General features: G+C 38.9%; 1 protein-coding gene across 3 annotated transcripts in view; it reads right to left on the bottom strand.

Annotated features, from left to right (window-relative positions):
- Window positions 1-21,619, bottom strand: part of PLPP1 (phospholipid phosphatase 1) — a 90,082-nt gene that overhangs the window by 2,399 nt on the left and 66,064 nt on the right. For all 3 annotated transcript variants that reach the window (XM_058732504.1, XM_058732496.1, XM_058732507.1), the window contains exon 4: window positions 9,472-9,529. In XM_058732504.1, the coding sequence (XP_058588487.1) occupies window positions 9,472-9,529 (58 nt within the window). The remainder of the gene's footprint in view (window positions 1-9,471; window positions 9,530-21,619) is intronic.

The following is a 21,619-nucleotide window of genomic DNA, read 5'->3' as shown; positions in this document are numbered from 1 at the left end:
CCCCTTTAAGCAAATCTGGTCTCTTTTTTTGAAAAAAAATTTTTGCCTTATTTCTATCTAGTAAGAATATGCCTTCAAAGTATATTTCAAAAATTCTGTTTGATAATTTGTGATTCATACACTTAATCAAATGCATTCCTCAGAAAACAATGTATGTTGGCTGTGTGCATTGGCACTGCCTATTTGAAATAGATACACAATCCATTCCCAGCTCTTTGACCACTGCTGTGAGCATTCAGTTCTCAGCAGCTGGCAAAGACTCAGAGGTTATCTAATTTTATCAAGTTTTTTACATGGTTGTACAACACGGTTGTAAAAGAACATGAGTTGTTCAACTGAATTGCACTCATTAGCTGGTTTAAAGTCCTACTGGCTTTCTGCAGAGCCCCTCCTTTCCTTTTTTGTTTGTTGTTGAAGCTATAAAAACATAAATAGTAAGAGGCTTGTCTCAACATTCTGGAGTTGAGAAGAAAGTTGGTTCTGGTTGAATCAAAGTTTGTATCTGGCAGCTGAAGCCAATTTGGCGACACAAACATGCCAGTTAGAGTCCCCTCACTAGTTCTACCTTAATTGGAATTTTTTTTTTTTCATTTTCAGGATAACAGTACCTTGAGTGAGGCTGAAGCCAGGTTTGGATATTACTGCCTAAAAGTGCAGCTGTCCCTATTCTGGTTATTTAGTTGCCTCTGCCTTTTCATATAATTGTTAAAGGCATCGGTTCTGGAGACTAAAAACATATACCTATGAGTTATAAATCCTTCTATGAGTGTATCTTAGGGAGACTTGCACCTGTCTCTGCTAAGGACATAGCAAGAAAAAACAATACCAACTCTAAAATGGAACTTCCACTTAGTCCTATGTTGTGCTTTCAACTCAAAGTAAACTCAGGACGCTGAAGGTCCTTCCTCACTTAGGATTCTAAAATCTTCAAACAATATTTTCCTTCCAAAGACCCTGACTTTAACACAAGGTTCAATATACTTCAGATGAAACCTATACCCCTTTAAGTTTTCCCCTTACATATCTACCCCAGTATAGGTGTTACCCCCATCTCTGGGGATCCAAAGATTACTTCATCCTAAGGGGGTACTAGTCATCCTTCCCCCGCCCCATTGTGGTTATATACCTAACTTTGCCCTCCCTCTAGGCTCTGGCTCCTCTGATGACTAATGGCTGTGGCATGTATGCAGGCTGTGGTCAGAACAGTGGTCATAGCTCTGGGTGAGGTTGGCTAATTGAGTGTGCTTTGTATTTGCCTGCTGTGTGTTTCCCTGAGTCCAAGATACTCAAGGGAGCTCCGGGAAGGTCAGGCATCACTTAACCTATAGCCCTGTTCATCTCCATGAAAAATCTTCCATTTCAGTAGACCTCCAGGGGTAAATACTGAGTTTCTTGGACTTTGGATTACTTGCCAAGTCTAGACTTTGACAACTCCCCACCCATGTTGCCAGGCAGCTTCACCATATCTTCCTGGTGGCTCCATGTCCAAAGCCTTTCTCAGGTTCTGCAGTACAGATCTCTTAAGCTCCTACCCTCTGAAGGCACTAGACATTTGAGTTCTACCACTCATCTAACTGCTTCCCAAAATCATTACCTATTGGCTATTGTTTCCTTTTGCATTCTTTGACTTTGTGGGTTTATAACCTTTTATTCTGTTGCTTGTCCTTTAAGAGGAAAGAGAACAGCATATGCTCCTTTAAAAAGTTTCTGTCAAGGAAAGAATATGTTCCTAACTGCCTTAGAGAAACAATGTCTGAAGCTCTCACCACTGTTCTACTAGTCCTAGATATAGGGACAGAGCTCATGGATTAATGCCACATCTGACAATAAGAAGGCTCTATAAGTCCCTGCCTTTGCAAACTCCATTCTTACCCCCGTCCCCACACATGCATATGCCAATCATATAGGCACTAAAACACATTCAAGGTCGCCTGTCTGGCTCAGTTTGTTAAGCATCCAACTCTGTTTCAGCTCAGGTCATGATCTCACAGTTCATGAGTTCAAGCCCTGCATGGGATTCTCTGTCTCCCTCTCTCCGCCCCTTCCCTGCTCAAAATCAACATTTAAACAACACACACACACACACATTGGTGGAAGGAAGTCCGTTCCTTATCTTGTAAAACTCAGAAGAACTACAGAACTCTAATCCAACATTGTGTACAGTCCTGACAGACTCTGTGGCAATCTTACAAATTCCCCTCCGGGGCGGGGGGGCGGGGGCACTGTCTTCCCACAACACAGTTGAAGGGGGAAGGGGAAGCCCCATTTGAACCACACAGCTCTGCCTTTACTTTTGAGAGGACACTGAAGATGACCCATGACACGCCTGACCCAGACATCTGCTGCACTGTATTCTCCCTCTGGAATTTACACTGGAAGGATGAAAGGGTTCTCTTTTTGGTTAGAAGTGTAGAAAGGATACCTAAAAGGATACAGGATAGGCTACTTGCAAACTCAGCTTATAAGGATGTAAAAGCTATGGTTCAGCAATGACAGCAAGCCAGTGAGTAAATGGATCAGAATGGCAGCCACGCTGAAAAGCCAGGCGACCAGTGAGACTGAGCAAGTTCAGTTCCGTTCCTGGTGGGAGGCTAGTTCTGGACTGTGTTATGTCTTTACTATCAACCTTTTTTTTCTCTGGGAGATCGAAGTGAGTCAGTTGCTTACATACAACCAAAAGATAAAAAAGCCAATTACCAGCCACTCCTGTGTGTTTAACCAAAATCTCATTTTGTTTTAATTTGGATTCTGACTCAAATGATGAAATTTCACTTTTTAAATAGGTAAGTTTCAATTTGAAAAGGAAAACCATGTTTATACACCTGGGTTCAAATAGCAAGAAAAAACTTAAAAAAAATAAAACCCATGAAAACAAACATATTAAATGTCCACTGAAGTGGACATTGAAAGAGTCCATTAAATGTCCATTGAAAGAGAAGTCTGGCACTAAGCACAGGATTTACTTCCATGACTTCTTTCTACATACACTATAAGGTGTGAGCCTCTACCATAAGCCAAATAGTTATCTACCATCTCCTTCAGTCTCCTCTGGCCCATTCTGATTCTTCTCTGAGAGTGGTGCAGTTTGGCCTCACCTGGCCAATGAGTATTTCGGTCAGCTGGTGGGAGATGGGGTCCTGCAGAATGAGAGAGATTCTAAGCCTCTGGATCCCTCCTGATCCTAAACATCCAACTTTCTGGTGAAGGAAGCTCCAAAGTGGAAAGTTCACTACTAGAAATATGAGAAAGGGTAGAAAAGGCCAAACCTTTTCTACCTGCAAGACATAACCTGCAGCTGGTGTAGTTGGTCACAGAAGTAAGTACTCCCCAGAAGCAAAGACAACAGTCGTGTTTGTTGAAGGAACACCTGAGCCTACCACTAGGGTCACCCCTGCTGTCACATCAAGGAAAAGGCAGGAGGCATGTGGGTTTCCATAAGGCACAAACAGCATAAAGAAGTACTAATAGGAAAAGCAAAGATCTATCCTACACTTAACCTTTGCACTGCTCCCTGCCCCCATTTTCATCTCTTGAAAAAGGCAGGATAGACCTATATACCACAGGAGGACTTGGAGGGGAAATCAACCTCAGGGCTCAAAAGGAAACCAGTGAGGCCTATCTCTATTCCTCCCTGTCTGCAGCAGGGGAACTATTATTTGAACCTGACCACACTGTGTTAGAGCACATCAGGTACAACCACTGATTGTACATCGGCCAGTATGTAGGGTTAAATGTCCAGCATCTTTTTTTTTTTTTTAAGTGTCCTCTCTTATTACTCGGCAATCAAAAAGAATGAAATCTTGCCATTTGCAGCTATGTGGATGGAACTGGAGGGTATCGTGCTAAGTGAAATTAGAGAAAGACAAAAATCATATGACTTCACTCATACGTGGACTTTAAGATAAAACAGATGAACATAAGGGAAGGGAAACAAAAATAATATAAAAACGGAAGGGGACAAAACAGACGAGACATAAATACGGAGAACAAACTGAGGGTTACAGGAGGGGTTGTGGGAGGGGGGATGGGCTAAAGGGGTAAGGGGCACTAAGGGATCTACTCCTGAAATCATTTTTGCACTAATGATGCTAATTTGGATGTAAATTTTAAGAAATAAAAAACAAAATTAAAAAATAAAGTGTCCACTCTTAACAAAAAACCTATTGAACATGGGATGGAAATAAGTTACTATGCCCAGTATTTTTTAAAAGAAATAAGAGCTTCTTAGTGGAGATCTTACTAGAGACTCATAAAGGCAATTTCTTATTCCTTAAGGCAACAAGGACAGAGGAATCGATATGCTCAATATAACCAGATAGTCAAACCCAGAGAGGATTGTAGGAAGACACTCTACCATTCAGGCAGCAAATGCTTCCCTGACAAGTCCAGAGAGGCCTTCCTCCTAATCCAGAGAGAACCCAACACTGAATCTCTATGAAGAGCCTCATGATGGTTTTATAGAGCACATGAAGACCTGGTCAAAATAAATAGGAGTTTTCAATGTACAGGGCCACAATGGAACAAAATTAGAAGGTACACGTTTTTTTTTCTTTTTTTTTTTGTAAAAATTATTATATATACATCTTTTTTGAATAAGGAAATTCAATGTCTGTTGACACAACTTTGGTATTCTTTGATTATTTTATTATCCCCAAAGGGTAGAATATAGCCTTTTTTTGCCTAAAATTTCTAAAAAAAATATTAGCTTCTATTAAACTATTCTATTAAAACAGATTGCTATTTTAAAATCTGATTGCTAATCAAAATATTTTTTGAAGCGGATTTATTTTGCCTTTCCTTGATCCTGTAACACTTAACTGCAAATGCTGTTGTCTCACAAGAGTTTCTTAACCTTTTCTTAAAATGAGAGGGCTATTTTTTTTTCCTTTTTTCAATTTTAAAGTAGAGTCAGTGGGCCAGCTTGCAAGCTATGAATGGTTTTCACATTCGGGGTGCCTGGGTGGCTCACTAGGTTGAGCATCTGACTTCTGATTTTGGTTCAGGTCGTGATCTCCCGAATCTCAGGATCGAGCCCCGCAGCAGCGAGAATGCAGAGCCTGCTGGCAATTGTCTCTTTCGCTCTCTGTCCCTCCCCCACTTGCGATCATGTTCCCTACATAAACAACTGAACATTTTTAAAGAATAGTTTCCCCATTTTAAAGGACTTTTTAAAAGAAGAATATGCAACTGAGACTGCATGTGGCCCACAAAGCCTAACTATGATCTGACCTCTTACTGAAATCTTCTGCCGACTCCTGGACTAGACCAACAGCAGCGTGTTCAACACAAAGAGATATTCCTTGCTCTACTTATTTGAAATACAGCTTCTAAGCCTAAGCCAGGCAATATATTGTTCCACCTACATTTGATGACAGAACTGGCCAGGAGAACACCCTAAGACTGACCTCTGTTTAGTCTTCTCTAGGCTTCAATTTCACCATCTTTAGGATTCACAGAGTTCCTAAATTTAGATGTAGAATCCCATGTTACAATTAAGATCCATGTAGTTCCTGGGCTCTGTTCACTTGCCCAATGCTCAGCATTAATTCACAACTTGGAAAACATCTTCATGAAATACCACTAGGTAATACATGGTGAGTGAGAGGTAAGGGGTTGTACAAATCTTAAGGAAATCAAAGAGCCAGATTCAGACAAGTGGGCAACACTATCCAAACACAGCGGTGGGGGTGGTGAGACCCAGACACAAGCCTTTCTGTGGCAGGGAAGGGGGTCTAGCTGAAGCACCGACACTAAGGTACTTGGGCCCCCACTACGGTAATTTATACAGGAATTTCATAAAAGACAGTGACATAAACAATCTGAGATTTCAGGCTCAATAGTACAGTGCTGGGAGAATTTTTTAGTGTGTTCCTTTAGTATATTCCAATACATTCCATTTATATATATGGACTGAAAAAAGAACAGTCTCATAACATGGTTCTTTCCTGGACAGTCAAATAAATTTGGAATCTTTGGCATTCAGCCTAGTTCAACAGACATCACTAAGCACAGAAACTAGCTATGTGCAAAGAAGCCAGGCCATATGCTCCTGCCAGCCTAGGTGGTTTTCATGGGTGCTGACTGTCTGGCACTGTGTGAAGTGCAGGGCTGGGCTGCCTGCCAGAGGTGAACAACAATGGTCAGGAATATCTTCTCTTAAGATACTTCTTCAAGTAGAAGTTAATTTCTGGGTGTCAGGATTTCCTTACAAATTTTGACTATCAAAAGCCATCCTCAGAATTTAAATGACTGTACATCTCCACCCAAATCTGGGACTGGCCCATGATGCCAAGATGCCTAGGGAAACAAGATGAGTCATTGCCTAAGGAATTGGCAGAGGAGGTGGAGTGGTTAAATGTTGTATATAAATGTGAAAGCTGGAAAGCGGGAGCCATCTGTGTGTTCAGGGGCTGAAATAAAAGCTTGGGCCTACATCCACATCAAGTAAATATTTCCACTGCTTAGAGTCAGTGAAATGCAGTGCACGACTACTCTGGCCAACTTTCTTCTCCAGAAAGGCCTTGGTCTCTGAGAAACATATTTATTGGAACTTTTCATTATAACTTTATATCTAATAGCTCATACCCAATTACCAAACTACAGTGTCGGTAATTTTCCCTCTGCTTATAGCCCTAACTTGCCTCCTCATATGCTCCTGGGTGTCCACAGAGCAGGCTTACCACTGAGGCCCTCTAAATAATCATTTTGTCTTCTGTACATTAGTTTTATATTTTACAGAAGAGCCCTCAGTAAAAGTTTATATCTGACTGAATATAGATCTATTTTGAGAAGGGTCAAAGGAGCAAAGATGAACAGTAAACTATAGGATATGGATGCTGATACATCTAAGAATGTACTTTACAATTAAAAACAGGTGGTAAAAGTTGTATGTCATCACCTGACCTTCAAAATAATTGGACTAGGGTTAAGATCAAGCAAAGAATCAGCAAAGCAAGGGAACCTGATATAAATAAGAGACCAATAGAGAGCTTACAGACCTTAATAGCCTCCCAAGGCCCCTACTTCTCCATTTATAAAAAGGGTGGCAACCATCCCTCTTCTACTTCATGAGGATTACTAGAGTCAACAATTAAAGTAGTATCAATGCAAATCATCTGTATCAACCTCAGATTCTTTTTTTCTTTTTTTTACATTTTATTTATTTAGTTTAAATTTATTTCTTTAGTATTTATTTTTTCAAGTTTTTATTTAATCTTTTTTTAATTTTCTAAGTTCACTTATTTTTGAGAGGGGGAAGCAGAAAGGGGGAGAGAGAGAGAATCCCAAGAAGGCTCTGCACAGTCAGAACCCACGACGAACTGCACTGTTCGAACCCACCAACCCTGAGATTGTGACCTGAGCTGAAATCAAGAGTGGGGCGCCCAACCAACTGGAGCACCCAGGTGCAAATTATTAAGTCTCTCTCCTTAAGCCCTGAAAAGATACTGATACATGCAGATGAAGGACCTAACAAAGCTCAAAACCTACCCTGGTGAGGTCGGCTGTGGCCATACAAATCACATCCAAACGTTCAAAAGCCATCAGTGTAGTCACAAACTTGTGCTTTGGGAAGATTTCTCAGGCTACTAATGGCTCTAGCCTTCATCGCCCCCTGTCTCTATGCCCTATTTAAAAAGAAAAATATACAGTGGCTCCTTTTAGAAAGAATGCTAACTTTTCCTAGTAAGATAAATGAACAGAGGATATTGGAATAGTACTTCTTGTTACTCCCTTCAAATAAGTCACATTCCTCATGGCACGTTTTCAGAAACATTTGGGTGTGTGTTTTCAAAAAGAAGCCCTAAATTCTGCTGAATTAGTACCCTGTTGCTTCCTCACAAAATTAAATTAACCTAAGACAAAAGACTTAAAATCCAGAAATGCTGAAGAAGCCAAAATTAGTTCTACTGAAATGGTTGTGAAATTGTGGGTTTGAATTTTATATAACACACACATCTGTAATTTTTATATTCTTTTTACTTTTCAAATTTGGTTTTTCCAATAAAAGCAGGATTCTGGTAAAAATTGATTTTAAAATCTCTCTAAATGAGACCAAATTAACTCCCAGCAGTCTACTCTTAATATTACATATCATGGACTTACATGTAAGCATTAAATACTTCTATAGAACTTAATGTGACCAAGGGGGAGAAAAAATTTACATAGAACACAACTATATAAAAGTCCATTCATAAGATTAAAAGTTACAGCTGATCCTTTAGGGTGAAGATCTTCTCCCCCTCTCTTAAGAGTTTTTCTAACAAATTTTGTTGAAAATTTGTTGGAACTTTGTTGGAATTTATTGGAAATTTGTTCTTAACTTTATATAAAGAGAGAAAGAGAGACAGACGGAAACTGGGAACATTATAAAAAATAAGTCAACTGAATTGACCTTTAAAGACTCCTTGTAGGGGCACCTGGGTTGCTCAGTCTGTTGAGAGCCCAACTCTTGATTTCAGCTCCAGTTATGATCCCAGGGTAGTGGGATTGAGCCCTACTTAAGATTCTTTCTCTCTCCCTCTGCCACTCTCCCCTGCTCCTGCTCTCTCTCTCTCTCTCTCAAATCATACATACATACATATTCCTTGTATATGCCCTAAAGCTGGGTCTTCCTAAAGCTACTCTGGATACACATTTGTCTTTAGATATGAAGAATGTAGATGCAAATATTTTCTAACTCTTCACCGTCAGCTTTGTATACTGCAGGTGCAAATGGCCATGCTGCTTTCTGGACTAGCAATTAGAAGTGGACCTGAAAACCGTATACATGAAAAGCTCCTGAAGCAGCAACTGCCTCTCCCAGAAGCCGAAACCTTTCTAGTCCTGTGGAAAGCCATCAATGAAATACTTCAGAAGGTGAAAGGAAAATAAAACCTACTCAAAAAGAAGCAACAACTGCCATCACATCAGCTAATCAAAACTCAACTCCTAAACCCAGCAGCCGCCAGGAGGAAAGAGGCCAGGCTGCCGCACCCTCCTGCCAAGCACAGGGGGCCAGGGCTCCCAGTTAGGGTAAGGTTATCACAGCAGCAGTCACCTTGGCCTGGTATTTCAGATCAGTGACCTGCTGTGATTACACAGAAGGTGTTGCTACGTTCCAGGAAATATGTCCCAAAGTGAGGGCACACATCAACCAATTCTTAGCACCAGGTTTACAGATTTGATGATTAGGTTTCTACCGCTGTCAGGAAAAACCTACTTCAACAGTGAAGACTCCCTACAGTCCTGAAGGTTCTCAATTTGCAACCTGCTCCCTAATTGTGTCCATTTGTTACCTTTAAATGAAGGACAAAAATACTTCTGAACAGATGTAACTGGCTTTGGCAGAAGCACAGGCATCCATTCTCTTAACTGTGGCCAGCAATGGAGCACAGCTGATGAGATGCCAGGGGTGGCCACACAGGAGAGGACACCCAGGCTGAACACATGAATTGTATGTGGTACATAATCCCCCATAAACAGAGTACTTACTGCCACGAACAGCATGCAGTACATGGAGAATGAAGAGTGGCCCGAGTAAAAAGACAATCTAGAAGAGAAAGAAGACAAATGTCAATTTTCCTTCCTAGAGGCAGGTAACAGTCTTGCTATCCTAAATCTTACGCCATAATACGTACATCTCTTTCCCCTCACCTTAGAAATCAGATGAGTGGGGAACAGGGACAGTTAGGACAGAAACATTGTAGTCTTGAGGGACGGGGTGTCTTATTACTGAGACTTCCAGGGTAGAGACAAACATTTCTCAATTAATACCTGACAAGCCATAACTAGTATAAATGGTCTGACTTCATGACATATAAACTTAACTGACCATGATCTAAGTTTTATTTTCTACTTGCAGAGTTTGTCCTTGAGTACTAGTAGTACCTCCTCTGGAACACTCAGAAGTTGACTACCTTTTCAAAAATAAAATCACTTTTAAAAAATTAAAAGTGGCATTTTAGCATTTTAAACAGGCACACATCTTGCCTTAGAATTCCCACCAAAGTGCTTTTGTTTGACATATATTTTAAAATTATACACTGACAGTCCTGTACCAGATGAATCCTCTTTCAGTATTATATTCTATAAACATGTGAATATTTACCACCTAAAAATGACAGAATGATTGCAAAACTTAATTTTATGGTACTTTTTGAAAAGGGGAAATCTCACTAACATTCATGATCTAAGTTCTGCTTACATAGTACTGGCCAGTGATGCAGAAAAGGCAAGCACACACATCTGACAAAGTAAAAGTACTCCATGCAAATGCAAAAGATGTATCAAGCAAATAATTAGGATGTTTTCCTACATAGAATAAGAACAAAACCAAGAAAGGCAGGCTTTTAAGTATTTTACTTATTACACCTTGCTTGATTCAAAAGGAATTTGGTTCCCTGGATTCAGTGAAGAGAATTTAAAACATCAGAATGTCAATCTGTGTATGCAACTAAGGGTGGGTGGCAGGAGAGATTTCTTAAGCCTGTATTGGCGATGATCTACCAAGAATTATGATAGTCTTTTTCATAATCAGACACATCTCTAAGAAAATGAATATTCTCACTTCTTGTACCAGCTAAGAATTATTTAATTAAATCTGATAATTATTGTGAATTTAATCTATGTAAAACAAGAAAAGAAATTACTTTTAGCCTTACTATTTGGCTGTAGAGAACAGATCAATACAAATCCTTACTTTAAATCAGATAATTAGAGCAGAGTTCTGTACATTTTATGTTTCAGTAAGTTATACTGACGGGCCTATAAGTAAATAAAAGCCAATTTCAAGGACTGTCAAATCCTATCAAGCCAACACAACCACGATCAAAGAAATGTTTTCAAAGCCAAGTAAGTTCAAAGTTTCACAAAGACTTCATGTTCAGAGTATTCACTGTACACTGTGCTACAAAGTCATAAATTCAAAAGTATGTGATAGTTTTAAAGAGTTCTGATTCATTCAGATTTCGTTAGTTGAAAACAAAATGGTTTCGGTTTTTTATTCTAAGTGCAAAAACAGACATTTTATTCAGTATAGAATCAGCCAAACAATAACCTGTGACTTCAACAAATGGATTAAAAGACACAAATAAGAACTCTATTTGACCTCAGTCTCTAAGTCTTCTTCACCCACAGTAAGTGATCAAATAGATCATGGTAATACTGACTTTTATTACCATTAAAAACAGAATAAAACACCAAAAAATAAAATTATTTTCATATTCCATATACATCTCTTTACTGGAATCTCTCGGAGATACAGGTCTTATGTCTGAAACTCACAAATGAACAAATAATTTTATCAGTACAGCACAAGACCCTTGATCTCGGGATTGAGAGTTCAAGCCCCATGTGGCATGTAGAGATTACTTAAACATAAAATCTTTAAAAAATAATAAAAATAAAATAAGATCTCAAATGTAGTGAAAATGCAGAATGTTTTCATCATAGTAACCTCACTGAAATGTTTAAGATATTGGTCCTGGCCTCCAAACACCACCCTGTTCTTAGATTTCCACCAATCCTAGGCTACCATCGGATTTCATTATAATTCCTCCAATGAATGTACACAGATAAATAACTACACCAGCTTTCCATCAAAGCTTAAGAAAGTCTTTTCAGAAAGAAAATTTACAGAAAAATATATATATATTCTGAAATGCAGCTATTTTCACTAGCTCAGGCATGGACTATTAAACTGAGCGTGTAGACAAGTCTTGACAATACAACTTACTGTGAATGGGATTCTATTCCAAATGCCAAACTTAAGATTTTCTTTCTCTTGGGAGAGCTCATTAAACTTGGCCTGAATCCCAAAGTCATAGCCTTATAGCCATCCACCCCTACTGTGTCTGTCAGCTCCCCCTCCTCAAGCCATCATTCTTCCAACTCAGTTTTCCAACATCTACATAAATGCTCAGCCTTATCAACTGGCAAACAGTCAAAAACAGCCAAATCCAACCTGTGTCAGTCATCAGAAGCAAGCAACTCACATAAAGCGTTTCTTCATTTTTTACATGGCATTTACGAAGTATTTTGGGGCTCATGAGGAGATTGAATCACAACCTCCTAAATCATCTCAATGTCCTTGCCCTCCCTCAGATTTTCCTCCTCCCACACCCCAGTGTTAAAAGGCACAAACCAATTATATCTTTAGCTATTCTCTTAGTTTGAAATGTCTACTTTGCATTCAACGTTGAATGATGGGTTTCCTGAATACAGAACTGTAGGTTAATGCTTTTTTTCTCATTACTTTGAGGGTATCATTAGACTATCTTCTGGTTTCTACTTCTCTATTAAAATAGAAGCTATCTGTCTGCCATTCCCTTCTGGGTTACCCGTCCTTTGAAACTGCCCCCCGACCCCAGCACCTCCACACCAAAGTCTCCACTATTCTCCAGTCTCACGATCATGTGTCTAGTAGGAATGTCTTCTTCTTTATCTGATTTAGTATTCGTTGGCTTCTCATTTGTATACTTCACCCAATGCTGAACAGGGTTCAGCCATCATACCTTTTCTTTGACTGTTAAGTCTCCTCCATGCTCTTCTCTTTTTCTGAGATTCAACAGGTTCAACATGTGACACATTTTCATCCTATCTCTCCGTATCTCTTAACCTTTCTTTTATACTTTTAATCTTGGTTTGTCTTCCATTTCAGCTCTGAGCCCTTTCACTGTGTCTAATGTGCTTAACCAGTCTATTTACATTACTATGTATCATTTATAAAAGATCCCTTTGGTTCTTTTTCAAACCTATGGTCATTTTCCACTCTTTATCCTACATTATATTCTCAATCTCTTATTTATACACAGTAGACAAACTTATTTTATATTCCATATGGTAATTCTAATATCCACAGCCTTTGAGAGCTTCTGTAGTTTGTCTTATCTCCTCTCAGCATAGTTTTCTTCTATGGATGTTCATTCTTATGAGCTCGTGTCCTTGGAACTCTATCTGTGGGGAATTGTAGAGGCCTTGGTTTAAAAAGAGTTCTTCCACAGATGTTTGTTCTCTCCTGATGGGTTCACTACCAATCCATTTTAAAATTCTTTTTTTTTTTTTTTTTTAAAGCCACATACATAGTATGAATTCTGGCCCCAGAACAGTGTGACTGTGGCCCTCTAGTTAAAATTCTTTCTGACAGCCCCCCCACCCCCCAGGAGGATGTTGCCCTTTGGGAGTCCTTAAATTATCCCGGAGTCTCCCCTCTGCCCACACTGCACTGGCCTCAGCCTTTATCTCTTGTGCCCCATGTTCAGAGCCCATCCAAACTCAGTCTAGGCTACCAGAAAGTGGCACATAATTTCAGGGCACATATCAGGTTTACAGCATTAACAAATCCCAACCTCAGGAAAATTCCTTTACTTTCTCATAAGCATGGCTATGTATTAAAAAGATTTATTTATGGGGCGCCTGGGTGGCGCAGTCGGTTAAGCGTCCGACTTCAGCCAGGTCACGATCTCGCGGTCCGTGAGTTCGAGCCCCGCGTCAGGCTCTGGGCCGATGGCTCAGAGCCTGGAGCCTGCTTCCGATTCTGTGTCTCCCTCTCTCTCTCTGCCCCTCCCCCGTTCATGCTCTGTCTCTCTCTGTCCCAAAAATAAATAAAAAACGTTGAAAAAAAAAATTAAAAAAAAAAAGATTTATTTATTTATGTTTATATATGTTTTAATACATAATACATACCAACATATGCATATGTGGTGTAATATATTACCCAGCACATGTAAGTCTATCATTAAGTATTTCTAATCCTCCATATGGCCAGAAATAGAGGCAGGCTTTTTTAAAACAATAATGAGGACTAATAAAATGTTATCTAGTATCAGCTACTTTACTAGGACACATATACTTTGGCAAAAAGAGTTTGTTTTTCATTACAAAGGGGTCAATGCTCATAAATGTTTCCAATTATTACTATTCCACTTCACTAGCTACTAGTACCTTCTATGTGCAGGTATTTAATACACAGTATTTCCACTCTACAAAAATCCCCATGGTGGGGGCTGTCAATCCTATTTTGTACATAGAGAACCTCCCAGAGGTTCATTAACTGGCTCAAAAATCACATCACTTTGAGGCTTAAATCTGAGTCCTCACAACTCTTTCCCACTGTGCCATGATCCCACTCCTATGGAAGGCAGGGTAGACCCAGAGGCAGCACTGATCCTGCCAAATCCCGAGGGATCCTGGGAGCAGTCATTAGAAAGAACAGGAGTACAGCTTACACAGGGCAACTTGTGTGAAGTTAAAATGTAAAGAAGAACTTAGATAATCTATGAAAAACCAAATGTCAATATGTAAATTATTTTAAGAGAATACTAATTTGTCCTTTGTCCACTCTAAAGGCCAAGTAAAAGGAAGTCAAACTGCAACATGAGGCATTTTCTCCAAATGTTATTTCCTGATTACAAAGTGTACACAATAGCAAATTAACTTGAAGGACATGATAAATTTCCCTTCTGCAGTAACCTTTAAACATAGAATGACCCTGTAATAAAGTTAAAACATGTCCCAAACAAATGCACAAAGGAACAGTTTCCCAAGTATTAGTACTATTTTATTTCAAAAGGATTTTTACAAGCAATAGCTGTGCTAAATGCTCAGGTAATGAGCTCTCAGGCTGTTATCTTTAAAAATCTCACATCTAAGATACCGGGGGAGTCAAGTAGGCAGTGAATGGGGAAAATGGGGACTCTCACAATGCACTGATATGAGTGCACACTTTTCAAAGGGTGATTTGACAATATCTATCTGTATGTAAACCCACCCTATTTTTCCACTCAGTAATTCCACTTGAGGGCATCTATGCCAGCAAAACATGCATGAGTGCAAAGATGTTTGCTGCAACACAGCTACACCAACTCGAAGACAATGGTTCTATCACTATTCTTCTGAATACTCTAAGTTAGCTAAAATGAATTAAATTAACTCTATGTGAACTGACAAATTATCTCCAGGGCACATTTAAAAATATGTCATTTATTTACGCCATATAAAACATACACCTTCACATTGAATGTAACAATACACAGAAAAACAAGGACATACAAACTGTCACAAGGAAAGGAATCACATGGAGATTAAAAAAAATCTTTCCCAGGGGCACCTGGGTGGCTCAGTCGGTTGGGCGTCCGACTTTGGCTCGGGTCATGATCTCGCAGTTTGTGAGTTCGAGCCCCGTGTCAGGCTCTGTCAGGCTCAGAGCCTAGAGCCTGCTTCAGATTCTGTGTCTCTCCATCTCTCAGCCCCTCCCCTGCTCGTGCTCTGTGTCTGTCTGTCTCTCAATAATAAATAAATGTTAAAAAAAATTTTTTTTTAATCTTTCCCATTTTACAGTGATAATATTACTGTTATAATACAGTAATACTGTGTATACAATACAGTAATACTGTAATAATACAGTAATATTACCAGACAATACAACCTAGTATTACAGGGATTATTTACATACACACACACACACACACAAACACACAACACACATTTATATTTTTACGTATATTTATATCTTATATATAAATATAAACAATGATAATCAAAATATCTGATATGCCTGCTTACACATTTCCTACAAACCTCTTCCACACCAAACACGCATGCACGCACCCAAACTCCTCTCCCCAAACAGCAGTGTCTGAGCACATGCACCGCGCCTTCACATTCACGCCCAGAGCCCAGTAGTGACCTGAGCCCTGGAAGCTTGTTCTCACATCTCTCAATGGAATGTCTTGACATTTATGTGTATTTTTAAATATCACAAGTGTTTCTAGAAACATATTTGCACATAATTTCATACCACTGAAATTCAGCATATGAACTCTGGTTATTACAAGTAACAGAGCCAATAAACATGTGATTTTGATACATGTGTTTGGAAGGGGGGAAATTTTTTTTAAAAATCAGATTTCTAGAAATACAAGAACCATAGGATAGCTCTCCCCCAAAGGTTACAGAGACAAAGATGAAGGTAATAAATGGCAAAAGAATATAAGATGGTCCCAACCAAAATTAATTTAAGTAAAATACAGCAAAAATCAGATAAATTCATCTTATTTGCTTGAACCAACCAAAGACTGAGAAATTATTTCACAGCAGCAAAAACTGTCATATATTTCTTGAGTTATTTTTTACAATGATTTTTACTATATTTCCATTTAAAGCTACAATGAATTTATATGGCATCAATTTTAACCAAGCCATATTATATTAAAGTGACATGCCTATCTGAAATAAAACAGATGTGAGTATCCTATTTTATTCATTAATATTAATGCATCAGCATCAAATACCACTTCATAGCCACTAACATCAGTGAACCATATACCAAACAATCTAATTAATATCTGTAGATACCACATCATGAACTTTAAAGGAGAGAAACCAGCAGGACTGTGAGAAAGGAAAAAAGGGGAGAAAGCAGGACACAATTCGTATGTGTACAGGGTATTTTAAACTCTTGATTAAATAAACCAAGTGATGATTTAAAAAACGAACTGATGATTAAAAACAAATGATCATGTGTCTTCTGTTTATGGGAGACTCATATGGAAGGCAGGACCCTAAAAAGTACGAAGTTGCTGAGAACTCTGAGATAAAGTAAAACTGGGTGTGTCTTGAAAATCAGATGACTGGGGCATAAATGGTTCTACACTCTGAACAGGGAAACTCTGTGTCTCTGACGGATGAGCAGAGATTAGGTTGTGACAAAGGTTACTGACAGAAGGGTAAAACATACTTAAGTGCACTGACCAGGGGAAGAGAGGTCACAAGTTCCCTATGGCATGAGAGAAAAATTGATGACTTGGTGTACAAAGACTCCAAATCACCACAGTGGCACTGCCTAAGACTTAAAAAGGAAACAAAGGGCAAATGGTAGATTAAACAGAGGACATAACTCTGAAGCATTCCTATGCCAGCAACTAGTAATGCTTTACCTACCTCCTACCCTCCCCCTCGCCTTTTTTTAAACACACTGAACAAAGAAGACTACCCTCACTAAAAAGTAGATTTCAGAGCGAGATAGATAGAAGGAAAAGCCAGTTCTAAATCAAGTGCTCGGGTATTTTTTAAAGGGGAAGAATGCTAGCCAGAGACAAGACTGCGAGCAAGACCTCTACTTTCAAGCCTTTCCCAAAAAGAAAACCTGAAGGCCAGCAAAGCCTGTGACCACCTGGCTAGCACACTCCACTTCCCACCCTGATGCACATCACAAAATCACCACTAACTCTTTGTCACTGGGCTCAGGAAGGATGAGGTGCACTGATGTGGATGTTGCCAGTAGCAAGAGAAAAGGGGAAAGCCCCCACAAATATAAAATTATTAGAGCCCAACAGGAAGCTGGCCAGACAGGTCACTCTCCGTTCCTTTCAGAACAGAGCAGCGGACATCGCACTAGAGCTCGTGTTACCAGAAGACTAGCAGAGTGCCTCAGCACTTCTCACACAACCTTTCTACCCAACGGACAAAGCAGGAGAGTCACACTTCCTTTAGTATCTGAAGTTCTTCTGCATTAGAAGAAAACAAAGCTGAGGTCATACAATATTTAGGTATCCATGTTAGTATATTTAGATTAGAACTGAGTGGAGGAAAGCTGAATATTTTTTACAAGTATAAAAACAAAACCACACCCACCTTACTCTCCTGCTTCAGGTCTTTCACTTGCACAAACTGCTGATTTAGAGTAACAGACTTTTCCTGAGCCCACCAACTACTGTGGAACCATCATCATCTGCTACCCAACTACTTACAATTCCCAATATACACCATGTTTCATGGTCTCTGTGTTTCTTCATCACTGTGCCTGGAATGAGCCTCCCAACTTTGATAATTACTTCACAAGAGTCAATTCAGCCACTATTTCCTCCAAGAAACCTTTCTTCAGCAGCTAGGGTGAAGTTATCTCCCTTTCTTCAAAAAGGAAAGAGATGTCTATCATCAGTGAACACATCTATCCCTGAATCCACCTTCTACAGTAAATCATCTGTTGTAGTACTTTCTTCCTCCATTCCACCCAAAGCTGGGTAGGGACAGGAGAAGACTTATAAATAGGAATATCTGGGTTTTTTATTTTAATTATCACAGATGTTCATTAGAAAAATTCAGAAGGTACAGCAAATCAAAAGAAAAACTGCTGATAAATTCCCAACCTCCCTGAGATCCCATCTTTTTTCCTTATTTTTTATTTGAGAGAGAGTGTGTGCAACAACGGAGGTGGGGGAGAGAGAGAGAGAGACAGACAGAGAGAGACAGAGAAAGAGAGAGAGAGAATCTTAAGCAGGCTCCACATTCAGTGTGGAGCCCAATGCGTGGCTCCATCTCACGACCATGGGATCATGACCTGAGCTGAAATCAAGAGTCGGATGCTCAACTGACTGGGCCACCCAGGTGCACTGAAGATCCCATCTTACTACATGTTGTAGCCCTAACACCCAGTACTGTTACATCAACCATAAATTATAAAGTATGTGCTCAATACATTTTTTAAGCTAAAACTGAATCTAATGTCTTGATGATGAATGGATTTTTATGTAGTTATGCCAGAAACTATAAAATTCTTACTTTTCATATTTTATTTTATCTTTTTTTTTACTTTTCATATTTTAAACGTCACAAACAAATCTACCTCCCCTGCCTCCCCTGATGTCCACCTCCACCAAAGGACCAAGAGGGTTAATGGCTCCCCAAGAAGTACACCTTAACTATCTTGTGTTTTTAGTTGTAAAAAAATGCATAAAAGAAAACTAAGGACATATGTTATCTCTGCATATGTCTTAGCTAAGTCTATGCCAGTAATCACAGCAAGCCACATGAGGTAAGTTATCTGCTTTTATCATCTTACCTCTGATATGTTTTCCCCTTACAGTGGTTACAAATTCTGACTTTATCAACACAAGTCAGGAGAATTAGGAAGTCTAATCCAATACCCTGCTCTTTTCACCCTTCTGCAAGAAACTGTGAGCAGTGTCAATGTGTGTCAGCTTAAACATGCAGTGTACCTAAGGCCTCTTCCCAATACATCTGGCAAGCATTTTAATAATGTGTGTAAAATGCCCAGAAATCTTTTTTACATTATGAACAAAGGCAGTTGGATTAGTGGAACAAATGATATCCACAAATGAAGAAGTAACAGATATATTCTGCTGTTAATTAAAAAAAACAATTAAGTTTTAAAAACATTCTCAGGGGCACCTGGCTGGCTCAGTAGGTAGAGCATGGAACTCTTGATCTCGGGGTTATGGGTTCGAGCCCCACACTGGGTGTAGAGATTACTTAAAAATAAAATCTTTAAAAATTTTGTTTAGAAAAGAACATTCACAAAAGAAAAACAAGGATGATGAGTAAGGGAAGGGTTTTAGATATTGTCTGAATCCTACTTTCCACTGCCTGGAGGAAAATTTTTTCCATTTTTAAAGGATTCATTTTTATCCATCAATAAACCAAAAATTCTGAAAGCTCCCCATCTTCATAAGTTTCCAAACAATACCTCAGAAGCAAAACACTGCAGTTGCAATAGATTACATAAGAAAAAAAATAATGGTTAACAGGATACAAACACAAAAGAAAAAGGTTAACCAAACCTATAATCTTGCTTGAGTGCATATATAAGTTCATTTATTACATAAAATAAGGTTTGTTGAGTCAGCCACCAGTGAGGTCCAAGACCTGTCTACCAAGCTCACAGGGGATGTCCATCCTGCTGGTCAGAGCAGAGGACCACTCTTTGAATGACAAAGGGAGAGGAATGAGAAAAAAGATAATTTTGAACTTACTGAGTAGGAATACTCTTAAAATTAAGTCAATAGTTTGGACACTTTGTGGAGATAGTCACATCAAACCAATGCTGATGCTTTTCCTGTCTTCCTGTTGCCTTAATACAAAAGCTACTTAAAACAGAAAAATACTGTTTTCTTTAAGAAACACACGAAAAGGGGTACCTGAGGTGGCTCAGTCAGTTGAGTGTCTGACTCCTGACTGTGGGTCAGGTCGTGGTCCCAGCGTTGTGGGACGGAGCACCACATAGTTATCCACGCTCAGCGCAGAACATGCTTAAGATTCTTTCTCTCTCCCTCTCCCCACTCACGGTCTCTCTCTCTCTATAAAAATTAAAATTAAATAATTTTTTAAAAAAAGAATCACATGAATTAAGATTTCAGTGATCTCTGAATTATGAGCCAACACAACCCCAAAGTCATGCTTGTTTTACTATTCACAAATGCAACTCACATCCTAACCTCTCAATAAAAATACTTATTTTCTAATAAAATTCAAATACTTAATGCATGTTGTTCACATTTATTCTGCATGGAAACTCAAGCTTTACACCATTCCATCTATGAGATTTATCATTATATTTTAATCTGGAAAAAGTACTCACTAATATATCTATGAAACTTTTTTTTTCATATTTCAAAGCTGACAATGTGGAATTCAAGAGTTCTAAGGTGAAGGTACAAAGCATCAAGAATATGCACAGTATGATCTTGATCTTTTTGTACTTGTTGAGGGCTGAAGGTACAAAGCATCAAGATAAAATAATCAGCTGATGATGTGTTCATGTGAGTTAGTAACCTTTTAACATTTAATGCACAGCACTGCTTGATTTATCAAAACCTAAGAATTTCTTTCATCTTAATATATCCACTGCCTCCTACATTCTAACTCAAAAACTAAGAAGAAAATCCAAGGACAATTTCGCAAAGCGCCCAAAGCTGATATATTTGTTCATAATTAATTCTCTAAATTACCATTTAAAAAGGGCGAAGTGGATGGCATGACTCTTATTAGTTTTGGGGGTGGGAGGGCTGTTTTTAAAATACATTATGACATACATATATCTACCAATAAATCGTGGTAGGAAGTCACTAAATGTAAAGAAGGGATCTTATCTTTGCAAGTATGCACATCAATCAAAATAAAGTCACATGTCAAGGCAACTAATTCTGCATTCATAAAAGAGATTCAGGCACCAAGTTAAATCTCAAGGGAGAAAAAAATCTTTTGCTTTTATTCCACACTAAAACAAAATTATATGGAATGCATAAATGCAACACAGGCTAAATCAAAATTATGTGTAAGAATATATTTAGCTATTTAACTAGGTATCCTGTTGTGTAACTTTGTTTTTATTTCTGAACAAAGTAAAAGTTTCCTTAGCCTTAAATGCCCCAGATTGCCTTTATAAATTAACAACTAACAAAACCCTCTTTTAAAATGATACCAGTACATTAAGTCTACTAAAATATTGCCTATATACCCTAATCCTGCCTGCCTGCCTGCCTCTGATCATGTCGCTCCTGGACCTGAATACATACCCCACCCTAATTCTACACATTCAAACCTTACCCTCCAAATTGCCTCCTCTACTAGAAGTGGTATGACTACCCTCTGATTTCATTGAGGGTTTTATCTTTACACCTTCAAGCCTGTATCCATTCTATCACACACATAATCTCCAAACATGTCACAGCCCCCGCACAACACCACGAGAGCAACTTGCACACCTTGGTAGCTTCCACAGTGACTAGGACTAATTAGTAGTTGAAGTTAGTAACTTCAGAGATAGGCTGAAGCCGTGATACGCAGATTAGGATCCACAGCACCATCGGGGAAGGTTTGGGGAATGAAAATTCTTGGGCTCCAT

Source organism: Neofelis nebulosa, chromosome 1 (genome assembly GCF_028018385.1).
Source record: "Neofelis nebulosa isolate mNeoNeb1 chromosome 1, mNeoNeb1.pri, whole genome shotgun sequence".
Taxonomy (NCBI): Eukaryota; Metazoa; Chordata; class Mammalia; order Carnivora; family Felidae; genus Neofelis; species Neofelis nebulosa.
Note: the sequence above shows the minus strand (reverse complement) of the source record. Positions and strands in the feature narration are given on the sequence as shown.